General features: G+C 29.4%; 2 protein-coding genes across 3 annotated transcripts in view; both read right to left on the bottom strand.

Moving 5' to 3' along the window:
• LOC108744169 (amino acid transporter AVT1H-like) overlaps positions 1 to 1895 on the bottom strand; it is a 3465-nt gene extending 1570 nt beyond the window's left edge. Inside the window, 4 exon segments of the mRNA XM_025976763.1 lie at positions 1 to 280; positions 1003 to 1138; positions 1188 to 1345; positions 1477 to 1895. The exon segment at positions 1 to 280 is cut by the window's left edge and continues 2 nt beyond it. Of these exon segments, the coding sequence (XP_025832548.1) occupies positions 1 to 280; positions 1003 to 1138; positions 1188 to 1280 (509 nt within the window). The 5' untranslated portion in view covers positions 1281 to 1345; positions 1477 to 1895.
• A 483-nt stretch (positions 1896 to 2378) lies between these two features.
• LOC108744273 (putative fatty acyl-CoA reductase CG5065) overlaps positions 2379 to 16780 on the bottom strand; it is a 19868-nt gene continuing 5466 nt past the window's right edge. The window contains exons 1-8 of one of the 2 annotated variants that reach the window (XM_018479968.1): positions 14858 to 15039; positions 5037 to 5270; positions 4654 to 4962; positions 4391 to 4586; positions 4031 to 4229; positions 3726 to 3965; positions 3416 to 3673; positions 2379 to 2676 (exon numbers count right to left, since the gene is read on the bottom strand). In XM_018479968.1, the coding sequence (XP_018335470.1) occupies positions 2520 to 2676; positions 3416 to 3673; positions 3726 to 3965; positions 4031 to 4229; positions 4391 to 4586; positions 4654 to 4962; positions 5037 to 5264 (1587 nt within the window). In that variant the 5' untranslated portion in view covers positions 5265 to 5270; positions 14858 to 15039 and the 3' untranslated portion in view covers positions 2379 to 2519. Of the gene's footprint in view, positions 2677 to 3415; positions 3674 to 3725; positions 3966 to 4030; positions 4230 to 4390; positions 4587 to 4653; positions 4963 to 5036; positions 5271 to 14857; positions 15040 to 16780 lie in introns of those variants that run through there. The other variant, XM_018479967.1, reaches the window with a different exon arrangement.

Genomic DNA, 16780 nt, shown 5'->3' with positions numbered 1-16780 from the left:
AGAAAATATAAATAATATAAATAAATTTGAGAAAATTGATAATTTATAGTATTATGATTTGCACTACATACACCTACAAATTAAAAAAAATAATAATTTTAAAAAACTTACCTTCCCCATTTGCCTACAGCTCTTTGAGCAATAGTTGCATAAGGATTTCTTGAGCGTCCACGATGCTCATGGAACCTTTCCTCCAAAATAGCCCAACATTCGCCTAGTCTTGTCCCTCCATAAGCGGCAAGTCCGCAAAAAACTAATAGCAGGATTAAACCAATCCATCCTACAATTTGAGGACCACCTCATAAATATTGTGTCTATTACATAACAGAGGAAGTGGATCGTTTAGGGACAATAAATGCTCTTCAGGAATTAAAATGAGTAAAAGTAATTATAATAAAGAAATCTGAAGATAATCATTGATATCTTGTTCTTTATGATAATCTGATATAATTTACTTTTTAGTTTTATTAGCTAAGAATTTGATCTATTTAGAGATTGTAGTATTACACTAATCAATAATGAAGATATTATTTGACAAAAATGAAATCAAAACTCCATAAATGCACATAAAACAATTACCATTACTTTTTGTGATAAATCATATGTGAATTGCTTATATTCTGGTACAATAATACAACAGCCAAGACATTTAGAGAAGAAATATACTGAAAAGATAAACTTTTTGTAACAGTATACTCATTCTGCAAACATTTAGAGCAGTCTATTATAAATAAATAAATAATAATGAAAATTGCATCATCAAAATGATATTTCTTATATTATTATCTTATGATTAGTACATTGACCATGACTTATCATAGGACTTATGTACTAATATGACATACATTTTTATCAAATAGGGAAAAGGAATATTCCTATAAACAACTTATCAGTCAGATGACTGATACGAATGTATATTAAATTTGAGATAAATTAAATAGTAGTGAATGTGAAGATGCCTTATACTAATAGGGATATTGTATTTAGTAATATTTTTTTCACCTGCATCAACTATAGCTCTTGGTAGAGCCAACACACCACTTCCTGCCATTTCTCCGGCAATAAATACTGTTGCTGTAAATGTATTTATGCCATTGTGCTTTTTCCTACTTCCACATATATTCTCACTTTGTTGAATCTAAAAACTCTAATTTAAAATAATGCTCATAACTGAATGTTGCACCTACCTCTTCCTGAGCTATATCCCTTAAGCCATCTTCAGGATCAGCCACTTGGGTCCATATAGGTTCTCTTGATCCCATGGAGTTATAATTTGGCATGCTTACACTACGTTTTCCAGCAGATTACAAATATAAATTCATCACAGTATTAACGTAACTAAGATCTACAATAAGATTACATTTTATATTAAACATAACCTCGATTTTCTAATAAAAAATATTGCATAGGTGTTTCTAAAAGCACTGTAGGTATTTTATAATAAAATAAAAACTTAAATTAGGAAGATCCACTCACCCTGCTGCTTCTAAATACAATCAATAATTAGTAAAAGTTATTACTTCCACAGCATTGTAACGTCATTGTTATATTAAATTATTTCGTAATAGGTAAACAACTTTTCAACAAAAAACCAATAAAATCATCAATCGACAAACACAGTTGGACTATAAAACTGATTTGTTTGGAAGTTAATTTTTAATGTAGTATAATTAAGATAACCAAACCAATTTATTTTCGCTGACCAAACTGTAAACATTTTTATCTCGTTTTTGTTTGGAGGAACTATAACTTCTCTTTTAAAACATAATGCACTGTAGTGAAAGGTTAAATAACACCTTTTTAATTACAAGTTATTATCACATTGTGGGTAATTTGCAAAATAAGACAATAACTGTTGCAAACAGTTGTGTTTACATTTTTTCATTGTCGAGAAGCTACACTCAAATTCATTTCAAATTTTATTGGTTGCTTTACTTACAGTGCTTACTGTCAGCCAATCAGAATCATTGATGCGGGGATTCATTCATAAATTTTCTAAATGAAAATATTTGAACGAAATTTATGAATTGCGACCTAAGGTTATTAACCTCGAGTGTGTACGCTAAATAGTATTTTTGGAATATTGGTATTTCATTCGAATATCTCAACGAAAAACGTATAAAATATTAATTATTATAATAGGAGGTATATTTGATATCACGTTGTTAAATAAAATCATATTTAATTTCTAATATTTATTTCAAACTTCTATAATTTGATTAGCTGAGTACTTTTGTTACTAATATAATAATGTTAATGTCCTACCTTGAGTGTTAAATTGTTAAATAAGTATAATGTATCTAATCCAATAAATAAAAAACTATTCAAAATCATGTTTATTACACATATTTTATTATGAAAATTAAAAAAATATCAAAAATTAAAGTATAAAAACAGACCTACCAAATCCAAAACAACCAAAACGTATACAACATAAAAGTATTTAACGAGTTTAAGTATGATACACATACTTTTCAACCATTTGATTTACTTATAACAACAATCTATCTTTTGGAAATTTAACTAGTTGGTACGAGGGATCCAACAACAGGTACATTTTTGGCATACTTTCCAACAGAATCAAATATCGATTTGGCAGTATCAGAAAATGAACACAATAACCATATTAATCCCATATAGAAGAATAATGCGAATAATCTGTCTATTATATATAATCTGAAAAACATGGTGTAAAATTCACCATAAATATTACACAATATTTTGTTGTTGGAAATGGGGAAAAGAAGTAAAAGAATTCAAATATGTAGGGGAACAGATTTGCAAAGAAACAACAGGAATGAAGCACACTTAACAGAAATTACAGAGAAGTCAGCAAGAATCATGACACAAGTATGGGGAATGGGAAATTGGAGAAAGGAAATTTAGAGGAGACTGGAAAAGGAAAATGATGATGTTTCATATTTTGGTGAAAAGTATTTTTGGGAATGTTAAATCACAGGAAAACTGGAAAATCTGCAGATACATGAGGTGGATCCAGAACTTCAAACGTCCAGAACGTCAAAGTACATTCTCTTGGAAGAGACTAAGGCAAAACTACAGAAAAATACTTAGAGTGCTAAAATAGTAAGGAAAAATAAATAATAACACTGAAAACCAAATTCTAAAAGAGTGCAGATTAGAAATGGATAGAGAGAGAGATGGGAGTGAGAAGCAATAGAATTGATGAGGAAAGACCCAATACGTTCAGTGCAAAGAAGAGGAAAGAAGGATGGAAAAAATAAGACATTCCAAGTCGACGGAAGACTATAGGAGATGGATGACTAATGCAAAGACAAAATATTTAAAATTGAAAGGGAAGTAGAAAAACAAGGTACATTAAACAATTTTGTTAATTAGTAACAATAACAATAATGAAAATTGTCCATATTAAGGACACGTTGATATGTATACTTACACTTTTTGGATTCTTCTGCATCTAGGTATCGTTGACAAGTCCTCCTTCATACAGTATTGCCTAGTTCCAAGAACACTCAATTTCATATATTCTTCAGGGGTCATAATATTAAAGTCTATCAAAAATGCTTTCTTATCTTCCGGCGTCCGTTCGCCAGCTAACGCTAAGAAATTTGTACTATCGAAAATCCATTCCCGTGTCGTAAAGAACTGTAGCAATTCCAAACCGTCGTTTATTTTGTGCATAAGTCTCACCATACTGGAAAAAAAATACTTAACAAAAAGTAAGAGCATTTTATGTATCGACTAACAATCTTTTCTGACGGAATACAAAGAGCAAAAAGTCGATAAAATATGCCGGAATCCAGTGCAAGAAAATACAACAGATTTGATGCATCAATTTGGACGATCTGATGTCTCCATCCGGATACCAAATTTGCATCTCGAAGGGATATTCGTGTCCGACTTGTCTTCCTGTATCCAAAACTTCTTTCCAAGTTACTTTCTTCACCGCATCCTGTGTCATGTTGTACACGGGAATTTCTTTAGGTCTATTGCAAACAAAAAAGTATACAATAATAAACAGAATTTTTATTATATGTTATTAAGTGTGTACTTAGTTTGGATAGTTCCAATTTTCCATGCGGCACTAATTATTCCATTAATTGCGAGATCGACGGGCACAACTTGGGCACGATTTTCTCCTTTCACATGCATTGAGCGTATAACACCCTTTCCAGCAGCCACCATAAGACCCATGGGACCGTTTAAAGTATCCACCCATCCAGGTAAAGGTTCAACGCCAGCCGGAGTAACTACGTAAATTAATAAATTAATAAGCAAACACAACAATTACGACATTAATGGTATTCATCACAAATTTTTGTCATGTTGTTATTGTTACTGTTATTTGTTGCTAATTGAAGTATTTCAAAAGTTAGTAGATGAATCCATTATTATATTAATATTTACTTACCAATTGAAGGTCTAACAATAACCACTGGTAAATTGGGATATTCGGAAGCTACAAGGGTTTCAGCAAGCCTTTTGCTGTAAGTGTATGTATTCGGATGGGGGTGGATGATTGCAGGGGTCGCTTTAACGAGAGCATCGTCTCTCATCCATCGAACCACTTGGATAACATCCTTGGGATTGTCAGGACAAGGATAAACCTTGAAATTTTCAATAGAATTAGTTAAATAGAACAGGTAATAGTAACTCTAAATTTACTCTCTTTACCTTCTCTCTAAATTCCGGTAAATCAGCAGAACAAAATGCGGTACTCAGATGTACCAGTGCCTTCAAGTGTTTCGTTTTTTTGGCCAGTTCCAAAATTTTTTCGGTGCCAGCCGTGTTCATTTCGATAGCATCTTTAAGTGGAGCCTCTAATTTTAATGTAGCAGCACAATGAAATATGACTGATACATTTTCGGTTAAAACACTTTGTTCAGCAGTGCTCAGACCTAAATTTTCTTGGATTATATCGCCATGGATTGATTTTATTTTTTTAATGGCATCTGGGTCCACCTTTTTAAGACGTTGAAACATCTAATAAACAACAGTAAAAGGATTGTAAAAATATGTTCCGAATTAAAATGATTAAAAGTTGAAGCATCTCTTACTGGAAGTTTGAACATATCGGCGATTCTTTGCTCAGGACTCCGTCCCCTTTTTGATCTTAAAAATATGTAAATTTCTTTTATTTCAGGACATTGATAGAGCAATTTCTCAATAAGGACTTTGCCCATGAAGCCTGTAGCTCCTGTGATGAAAACGGATTTTCCTTTGTACCATCTGGAAATTGAACAATTACCCCGTTCCTCGGGGGGAAGAAGAAGAGTTTCGGCCATCGTCACCTACAAAGAATTTCAAATATTTTTATAATCATATCTACAATATGCAAATTAATGTACATAATACCTGATGTACAGTAAAACATTTGATTTATTTTTTATTTAGGTAACCGTTGAACAGATGTTTATTGATAAAAAAAGTGTGTTAATCTTTACATATGAGACAAACAGACAAATTATTAAATAATTTACTGCTAATTTATTCATTGAAACGTTTATTTTTCTTTCTTTCTGGGAACTAACCTTTATTAACATTTTTTATTGAATTTCAAACAAATACCGCAGGAAAAGAACGTTATTTAAATGCGTCTATTATATGTCATTAAAGTTAAAAATCCAATAATATCTGCAGAAATATGGATTAGGGTACAATAAATTTTTAATTGTACAGTTACAGTATTATTTAACAGTACATCGATTTTCCAATCGTAAGTAGTGCAGGTTCATTAGTAAAAAATTTACATTGAAAAAATACAACACAATGAGACATTTCACTAATTTAATATAATAACAAAAATTGACAATTACTTCTGTCTTGCTTAGACTATTATCTGGAGTAAGTTAAGACCGAAACGCAATGGTTTATTGTCTTGGCATAATATAATAAACTGGTCGTTACTGTAGAGAGTTAGAAAAAATGAATGTCTATATTGGTGACTTTGGTAGAGAGCTTGGAGTACGAATCGGAAATATGGGGATTGGAAGAAAGAAAAGAAATTGAAAGTATTCAAGACAGATGTATAAGGTGGATTTTAAAAATAGATAGAAATGCACCCAAATACCTATCACAAAAAGAAATAAAAACAGAAAAAATGGTCTTAAAATATTCAAAAAGACCTTGAAAGTGTTAAATTTGGGAGACAATGCGTTACTAAAAGAATGTATAAAAGTTAAGGATGATACATATATCGAATATTCAAACCGAAGAAAAGAAAATAACAAGGGAAAGATGGAAAAAGAAAAGAAGAAAGTTTTAATGGAAAGAGAATGAGCGATCACGTACTAAAGATGGAAACTGAAGAAATAAATGAGAAACACAGGAATACAAGAAAATATGGAAAGAAAGGGAGGAAAAACCATATTATTTAAAAGAAGAAAGAGCAAAGAGATGTGGAATAACTGAAAATGGTACAAAAAAAAATAGAAATTCAAAAGGAAGGAACGGATGGTCTAAAAATATTAAATTATAAAATATTTAGTTTGTAAAATACATTTGTAGTAACAGAATAGTATGCAAATTGTGTATATAAAACGATAATGTTTTTAATAAGGCCGTCTATTTATTTATTTATCTATCTATCTATCTATCTATCTATTGAACTCTTGAAACCCCCCATTAATTTATTAATTAACGTAGAAATTTTACAATTAATATTACTTATAACAAATTTTAATAAACGTATTCGTTTGACTCATGAATAGATATAGAAAACTTCAACGATTTCAAATTTAAATCGTGTTTCAATGATACTTTTCTTTTTATTAATATCTACATAAGAGATTTATTTTATTTTTAGAAAGATACTTCAACTTTTTATTCTTATAAAAAAGAATTACATACGTACATTTTCGTATGCATAAAAATAAGGTAAATAATTCTTTTGTTACTGTATGTATGTCAACAGTTTCTGTTATTCTGACCCAGTTTTTCTGCAACAGCTCTTAATTCGGTTGTTTTGTATACTTATACTAAATCTTCAAGGATCACTTTCTAAACCTGAATTCAACCTAATGAGGAAAATCACATTCCAAAAGTGAAAGGGTGTTATTTATCTTTTTTTTTTAATGAATAGCCCTGTAACTACCTAGATGTACATACATAAATAATTTGAGTATGTGATTTCACTACAATAATTGCAATTTCGTTGTCATATTTAACAATGTGATTGAGTTAAATTGAAGCAGCCATATCACTATTCTTCTATTTTTTTTACGTAATCTTGTAACAACTACATTTGTGTCTTAATCGCAATTAATTTATTGACGAGTACTCAGAAAACGAGTAAATCTAGTGATATTATATGAACACGTTCACTATTAACTTAATTAAATTTTTTAATAAGCATTGAAAGTTCAATTGGGTAACTGATTTGTCCCATTTTTCTTCTTAAAGTTGCGTAGAAAATAACGAACGAAACGCGATGGAAATTTACAGGTGAAAACTACTTAATTATTTATTATAGGCACCATCGCAATAAGTGTTGGAAAATTTTCGTTAAATGGTTAACATATGAAGTTTGTAGAAATTATATACGGTAATTATAGTTATTAATTAAATTGATTTGAGAAGTTTCATTTTTTGGTGGTAGCTATTATTAAAATATCACCAATTAATTTGGGATATTTTTAGAAAAAAAAGCGCGTAATATTTGTTTATTTTTAATGTTTAGAAGTAGGTGGTTGACGTTAACAAATAGAAAGTTGTGAAAAATTTCTCATTTGAAATACATCTTTTAGGTACCTACTGTTTGTTAATGATAACAATGGATGTATTTTAAAAATCCTACTTAATATTATAAATCCAAATGTAAGTTTGTTTGTAACGATTTAACGCCTTAATTACTTAACCGATCATTATACAACTTTGTACACATATTGTGAGGGGTACACACAAGAACATAGCGTACCTTTTATTCCCAAAGAATAGAAAAATTAGTTTTATCTTGTCGTCTGACATATCATTTCGAGTTAAATTGAAATATACAATACTATAACCTAAATATTAATTATTTTCAATTTTTAAGTATTTTTATATGAAAATCAATGAAAAAGAATGTCACCGCGAACATCCGACATTGAAGATAGAAGAATCTCTGAAGAAGTTCGTTACTCATGTTAGCGAAACGTTAGGAAGCAACTCCAACAAACCACGATCTATAGGTCCGAATCAGCATCAGTTCAAATGCCGTTAAGTTTACTGTTAAAAGTTGTAACTAAAAATGGTGAAAGACGGGTCTGTATAAGGTTAAGTGTTAAATTTTCTTTTTCAAAAACAAAATTATTTGAATTTTAACTACGTTATCAGATATTTTTCCACTGTTGTCATTGATTAATACAAAATTTATTGTCATTTCACCGTAAATGAAATTTCCACTGTCTTTAAACGGATCCAGTTATCTAAGTCAAGGTTAATTCATTAAATTTAAATAACCCGTTCAATAAAAGGTATGTTAATACAGACGAACAAGTCAAGTGAAGAATCAACATTACAAATTCCTTCAAGGTATAACGTCATCTCATACGTATCTATTATAAAGGCAAGAATAGGAGATGAATATAATTACTTAATTACATATGTAAGTGTTTAGAAGTCATCCAACTTATTAGTGAATTACGTGGTTGTTACTTAAATTTATTGGTTGCAACACTTTTGAAGAGGGTTTTAAATTAATATATGAAAGCATTGTATACATACATGACATACACATAGATCTTTGAAGATATCAGCCACAACTGTTGTCGAAACGTTAGGCAATCAGTCATTTTAAAAAAAGAATTGTTGAAATTAAAACTATAAAAATGACAGCGCTTCTAAAGGTTGCATGAACTTTTTAGCAATACCAAAGTAGGCATTCTAAAGATTTTATTGGTTTTGAAAAATTTGGGATTATACAAGAGACCATATTAACATTTCAGCAGTGTGGAATACCTTGCACTTTAGTTTTTGTTCTGTTTTCGTCAAGCATACATGAAATTGGTTAATTAACAATATCTCTTTCTTTTTGAACACTTACGCATTTGGCTACTCATACGCATCATTTTTTTATTGTAAAAAAGTTATTAAGTAACATGTCAGCCACTTATAATTTGTTATCGGCTCTGATCTTAATAAGAAATGAAGTTATCATGCACTGAATAAAACCGAAAGGCGTTACGGTTTTTAAATCATGCTACGGTTCGACGATTTTCGGATAGAACTAACGATTTTCATTCCATCATGTGTTTGGGCGTTTTTTTAAGAACAAACACACAGCAACCTAAATTAAGCATTACAAATAGTTTTATATACGTAAGAAGTTTTGGAAGAAATAGCGAATAGTTTTGTGACGATGTTTTGCATTGCTTCTTTTGATTTTTATTGGAAATTAGCTTTTCCCTGCGGCTTCGCTCGCAGAAATTAATATTGTTTTCCCACAAAACCTTTTAACTCCCAAAGTTTTGATTTTATATAAAATCTGAGATTTCAAATACAAACGTAGCAACAACATTTCATTCTTAAGGGTTGATTTTTAAAAATTGCCAAAACACGTACATATTTGATTAACAACCTTCTTCTAGGAAATTCGACTACAAATAAAATATACCCCACGGGAACGTTGCAACCTCTTTTTATTTGAATAATAATATCAAAGAGCATTAATACCAAGTTTCAAGTAAATTCAATCACAAATAAAATATGTTCCAAATAAATATTGCAACCTCTTTTTACCCGCCCCCCTTTGGAGGTTGAATTTTTTAAAATGCCGAGATAGATGTTTCACAAATTATATGAGAGAGCATTAAGACAAAGTTTCAAGTAAATCTGACGAAAAACAAAAATGTTCCATGCAATCTTTGCAAACCCAATATTGCATTTGGTTTTTACGTTTTCCTGTGCAATTTTTCCAATTTTTGTCTTGATAGGAACCTTCCTCGGACTTAAAGGAATATATTAAAAAAAAAAAATAAATACAATCTACAATTCAGCTGTGGTAGTATACAGTCAAATTTAACAAAAAGGTTTGCCAAAGTTTCATTGAATTTTTCAAATTTTATTTGTCCAGTCATTACTTGTGGGCATATTTGCAGACTGATCATTTTACATCTTCATGTCTGTATGTTTGCATGACACAGAAATCGACTATTTATCAAAATTTGTTTTTTTTTGTCTAAATTTGGCTAATAACTAATCACAGCAATTACTAATACCTATATATTTATATTTATAATTCCTTGAAGGTTGATGTTAAGTAAATTAATTCCTTATGATTCAAGGCAATGTACCATAAATACCATTTATTAAGTACATGTAAGTATACATATAAATAAAGTCTGAACTTCAAAAAAATGTTTTCATAACTTTTACTTGCAGTCAACTAATTTTAAAGTATCATGAAGAGGTACTCTTAACTTTCAACCAGGTGTAATAATATCAGTTTTGCATACTGCAATTGTTGTTATCTATCTGGTGTAGATAAATAAATAAATATAATTATTGTTACTATAAGTATATAAACATAAATGCAGATGGTTATGGTTTCTATACATACACTAATAATTAGCAGAGAACGAAACTACTAAATCTTATATATTTAATAAATGAATTTTTGCCTAAGGATATCCAGCGTTAATGCTACTTATATTATCTGCATTCCAAGTGCACCATAAAATTATATTGATTGTGAATTAATTTCAAGACTACTTTTATGAATCTATTAACATTAAATGACCTAATCATTTCTAAAATTAATACAGTCCGAAAATTGCTTTTCGTTAAAAACTTTTGATATGTTTTTGTATTGGCTTCTTTAATGTATTTCGATCAAGTTTGTCTATTTAATTCTAAAAGAAAGAAAAATTGACAAATTATTGTTACATTCATATTAAACTAACGTTTATGTAATCATTCTACCACATTATCAATGCAAAAAAAGTTTCTATTATATGAAATGTTGATAAGTCAATTATTATAATTATTATTGAAGATTCAAGGATAGGAAGAAGGGAAAAAGTGTTTTTTACAAACCAACGACACTAACCTTGTGACTCTATCAATAAAAGTTAGTCCAGGCATACGCATATTTAATTTTCAAAAAATTTCTTTGACGTCAACTTGTAAAAAAATAAAAAATCATGGACAAATTACACAATTATCAGTAATTAAATTGACAAAGATAATTATTTCATTATTGAGTAATTTTGCAAGAAGTACAAACAGGTTTGTTTTTTAATTAACTTTAACATTAGAAACATATACATACATATATTAGTAGGTAAGTTATTTAATAGTTCTTCCTTAAAAAGGGAGGTAGAAATCCTGCACTTTGAAATATTTTATGGCCTTTTTTGTCATTTATTTATAGTTTAAGAAAAAAATAAATAAAAATGTATCTCCAGCGATTGCAAGCCTAAATAAAATTGTACCTTATTTATATTAATGTAATTAATTAATTTATTATTAATCAACGCTAAAAGTAAACTTCGCTCTTAGATCAACTTGAAGAACACATTTGCATTATTACTGTGTAAGAAAAGTAATTTAATAACAAAGTCTCGCAAATCTTTTCGCTGCATGACCTGATCTTTCCTACATTGGCTTGAACTGTTCTTGAATAATGAACACAAAAAATTCCAAACATTCGTTTCATCAGAGAAAGGGGTTTTCACTTTTAACGCATTAAATGCAATGTTCTTACAATCTTACAAATTACCACCAACGATGCATTTGTACATACGCTTTATGTTTTTTAACTAGAAATAATTGCTTGGGAACACAAATCAAAATTTAATTGACAAAATCATCAACTAACATATAATTTCGTGTTCTTTCAAGATACAAACCAATTAACTACGTAAAAGCTGTTGCGACATGTCCACATTTTATTTCGTCAATCGTCAAAAATTGGTTTTAATTAGTTTGGCAATTAAGTTAATTTTAGTAGCAGCAGCGCTATTTGCTTTTAAAATTGTTAGGCGCTTTACTGCATATATAATACGTTATAGCAAATTAAAGGTTTATTTTTGTGATTAACACATTCGTTAAAACAACCAATTGGAATGAAGAAACTCCAACTCGATTTACCACTTTGTAATCATTATTTACATATTGAAGCATTTGTTTGTAATTTTAAAAATAACTGCATTTTTTATTTGGATGCTTAATACTCATCAATAACTGACAAAGTATCTACCCTTAAAAAGAAATTGTCTATCTGTCTATCTACGGGATATTCTTCAAAACAGTTGAACCCATTTCGATGGGCTTTTAAACGCTTCTTTCTGATAAGTTTTTGATGATTATTATTGATATTCCTTGTTATTGTTATTTTAAAGTGTAAAATATCATAACAATGCTATATTATACCTCATCCCGAATATATTTAAGGAATGTTCTTTAGGCTCATATGTAAAGCTGGACTTGTTGTAGCTTTGGAGGTATTACTCAATAAATAATTAGAAAAGTCGTTCTAACGCAATTGAAGCATTAAGTGGTACAAACTTCCTGTACATTCAAATAAAATCGATACTGATGCCTTATCAGTTATCTTAAGGAGTGGCTCCATTTTTATTGATGATGACAGGAACCGAAAGAAAAAAAGAAGGTAGAAAGACAGAATGGGAAGTGAAATGTAGTTCGGTTATTTAGAAAGCATACGAATAAGTAATAAAAGAAGGTTTTATACATGCATTAACGTAACACCATACTAAGAGAAGGACAATTATTTCAACACAAAACTTATTTTTCTAGACTATATTGGCTTTCTCTTTCAATGTTTATATATGAAATATTTAAAAATTTTGTTAACACATTTTACACTTTATTGTTTTAATTGAAATATGCGCATTTCTGTTATGCAATTACTGCATTAAATACCTTAACATTTACCTACTAAGAAAATTAGAAACAAGAAATGTTTCACATAGATTCATATTCAACGAAATAGAAGCATTTAAAGTAAAATATAAATGTTTTAATTTCATTTGTTGGAATGGAAAATCTACGGTCATCTATCATAAAATTCATGAGTTTTTTCGACTTTTGGGAATTTTCAACATAAGAAAAAACTGTGCAGGTAATTTAATTGTGCCTTCAGAACGTTGTGATTTACTGAACTTGACAAAACATTTTTAAATTCAACGTACTCATTTATTTCAGAAAAATTTCTAGACTTCTTTATTAAAATACAGAAGGTCAAGTTTATCCATCAGCAGTGTCTATAAATATATGTATATGCATGCACATTATTTATATTCCAGTAAAAGAAGAAACCTTGAATAATACAAGTTAATAAGAAAATATATTTTAAAAATCCTGACCTATGCTATTATTAACATAATATCTACCTATGAAAAAGAAAAAGAAAAACAGCATATTTGCTAATGTAATACTTAAAAGGCAGAACAAAATCATTTGTACTTTGTACTTATTAAATTAAAATTACTTAGTTAATTACCTTTAATTGGTATATGTGGCTACAATTAACAGTAAATATTTATCCTGTTTTAATAGTCTATAGCATTTTTAAGTATATTTTATGGTTACAACTGACGATAACACCTTGGGTGTCGAAACTGTGTTGAAATATCTAAACGTTTTTATGTGGAATTTTGGGATTCTTAATGTTTCAGCTAGTGATATTCCTATACATTTTATGTTAATCTACCTAATTTTGTGTTGAAAAACAGGTTTCAAATTTTTGGGCAGAATGTCTTCTTCTAATATTTATATACGTATTAATTCAAATTAGATGAAATTCCCTTACTTATATTAAACATGAGTTAGAAGTACATTAATCAGTCAAAAAATATAATTTATTCCATAGTTCCACAATTTATTCTCATCACACATGTAAAAGATTCATATAGTAACAGAAAATAGGGTTGAAACATCCCTGATAATGACCGCTTTGTTGCAGTCTATGTGTTTAAGTTGTTAGCACTTGAAGTTATGTTTTTCGTGTACCTAAAACATTCATTTTTTTGTTACTATGTTCACTTTCTTTTTAGGTTGAATAGAAATCGTACAACAATTTAGGAAGTTCTTCTGTGACGAAACAGCGTAAATTTTTATTACTTAAAATAAAGTATGTGAGTTTTTAAGTTAAGTTTCTCTTTATTCAGATGTATTTGGAGGAGAAGGAGCTTTAGCCCCCTAGATACGCCACTGCTGACGAAATTTACAAAGTAGAAAAGATGAGTTATAAAATAGATGTGGACGGAAAATATAAAAAGGTCAAGTAACAATTCACAACTCCTAATTATTTTCCTTGTACTTGTAACTGCTTTTAAGCTTTTTTTATTTATTCACATATATGTAAGTTAACATGTATTGGAGTGCTAATGAAATTAAAAGAAGAAAATTAAATTAAATGATGAAACGTGTTTTATTTAAAATGGAAAATTTTGTAAGCAGCTACTAGAAACTACCAGAAAAATATTGCACCTACATGTGTTACTATAACGTAATAAATCTAACATTTCTATAAGAATACTGAAGTTCAAGACAAATAAACAAGTAATAATATTATAATACCTTCTAAACATAAACATAAAAGTATTTTTATCACGATTTTAATTAAACATAACTTTTTAATTAAAGTTTAAATTAACTGCAGTTTATGATTGATTACCTTCTAATTAACCATCTTATTTCGTGGTTAAAATGCATTTAAAGTATTTGCGTTATATAATAACAAATTAATTTTAGAGGTAATAAGTGAATTTAATATCACAATTCCGCTCATACTGAACCGTAAAAGCAAAATTTATGGGTACGTTGGTTAAGTACCCATAAAAAAAATAAAAATTGAGAATAATTGTCTGTTTGTAGCTTTGGCATTAAACTATTGAAGTCTTTTAACTAGAATTTATTAATAACGATAAGAACTTACTAAAAAATTAAGGTTCCTTTAAAGCACAATAAAAAGCAACAATGTCGCGACGCGGACTGGCAAGAAATTCCGAGCAAACCGCCCCCGAAAGCGTCTTAAAACCGACTGGTTTGTACGAATTATGAACAGGCTACTAAGAAATAAACACACAATTACCTTGTAATATTGAAAGTTTGAAGAAATTTCATATAAGTATTAAAAAGCAGCCCGTTATAGTCTATTCTTTTCTGGATCACGGTCACACCTGTCTCTCTTCTCTTTCTCTCCTGATGCCCCACTCGAAGACAAATGAACAAGTTATGCCAGCTAATGTTTTAAAAGCATCTCAGATGGAAATGGAAAGTAAGTAAACAAATGAAAAAGACACTGATGGTCAGTTTAGATTGGACATTGGAATCACGACCAGATGTCAAGAGTAGCTCCAAAGGGAACGACTCCAGGGAACAAGTATAAACATTTTCTTTAAAAGGCATTTTATGTTTTTTAATAAATAAAATAATAAACTGACTTGCTTATCGAACACGTTGTTCAGTATAATGATTTTAAAAATTTTTATAATTAAATAAATTATGCAATTTTATTTTGAGCCATAACCTTCGGACATAAGTATAGGTGGCTAAGTGCGAGATATATTTGAAATGAAGCTCTTCATTTGCTTGAATTTGAATAATATCCTAACTGATATTGTAAATGCGAAGGTGAGTTTCTTTGTTTGCTACGCTTTCATGCTTTAACTACTCTACCGATCATCATGAAATTTTGTACACACATTGTCAGGGTTACAGAAAAGGACATAGGGTACGTTTTATCTAGAAAAATTAGTTTTTATGGTCGTCGATGATATTTAGAACGTATTTAGGGTATTAAAACGAGCGAAGCCGTGGGTAAAACCTATCATGAAATTTTGTACACACATTATCAGGGGTACAAAAAAGGACATAGGGTACCCTTTATCCAGAATACGAAATGCTGTTCTTAAGGGATAGAAAAATTAGTTTTGTGTGGTCGAAGATGATCTTCTACATCTATTTAGAACATCAACGCGTGCGAAGCCGTGGGTAAAACCGATTATGAAATTTTATACACACATTATTCGGGGTACAGAAAAGAGCATAGGGTACGCTTTATCTAAAAAAAAAAATACTTTCCCCGAGGATTAAAAAGAATTAGTTTTATGTGATCGTCGATGATCTATGAAACATATTTAGGACATCAACGCGACGCGTTTATATTATACATACATTATAATAATATAATTTCTGTTCCATTTTTGCTTTTTAAAATAATAGAGGAAGTGCAGCGTGTGAGGATTTAAAAATTCGAGACACACTTGTGTGTGTTTACTATTGATCTTACGATTGACTACGAAAAGGTTGTTAAAATTGTTCAAGTCATTACTAAAAATTGCCTTTGGCGACACATTCTCTTACCTAATACCGAACTTGTTGTTTGCGTATCTCCATCAAGGTTGTCAAAAGAGATTATCACTTGGCATTGGAATACAATTAAAAAAAAATACGAAAGGACAAGAAGTTTACTGTTTTGTTTTGACAGTGCTTTTTGCGTTTTTGGAAGTAAATGATTGGCATGTTTTTGCCTTTTCATAGTAATTTAAATAAATAAATAGATAAAGGTTTTGTGTCAGGTAAGTCAGCAAAATTTTTTTTTTATTGACAATAATTTGATGATAGTTAAACGTTTTCGAATTTCATATGCAAATTTACCTGATTACAATTAAACTTTTATATTCTTTTAAGAAAATATAAAAATATGCAATGTGTTATTTGCAAGATTCTTTTTGTTTTAACACGAATTGAAATTTTTATTAGATAATTAAATTTTTAATTAATAATTGCATGAAATAGGTGCAGAGAAGGTTATCTATCAACTTAGAAAATGAAAAAGGAAAATTTACTTAAATAT

This window comes from Agrilus planipennis, unplaced genomic scaffold (genome assembly GCF_000699045.2).
Source record: "Agrilus planipennis isolate EAB-ADULT unplaced genomic scaffold, Apla_2.0 scaffold13, whole genome shotgun sequence".
In the NCBI taxonomy this organism is placed as follows: domain Eukaryota; kingdom Metazoa; phylum Arthropoda; class Insecta; order Coleoptera; family Buprestidae; genus Agrilus; species Agrilus planipennis.
The sequence above is the reverse complement of the archived record's forward strand: the minus strand, read 5'-3'. Positions and strand labels throughout refer to the sequence as shown.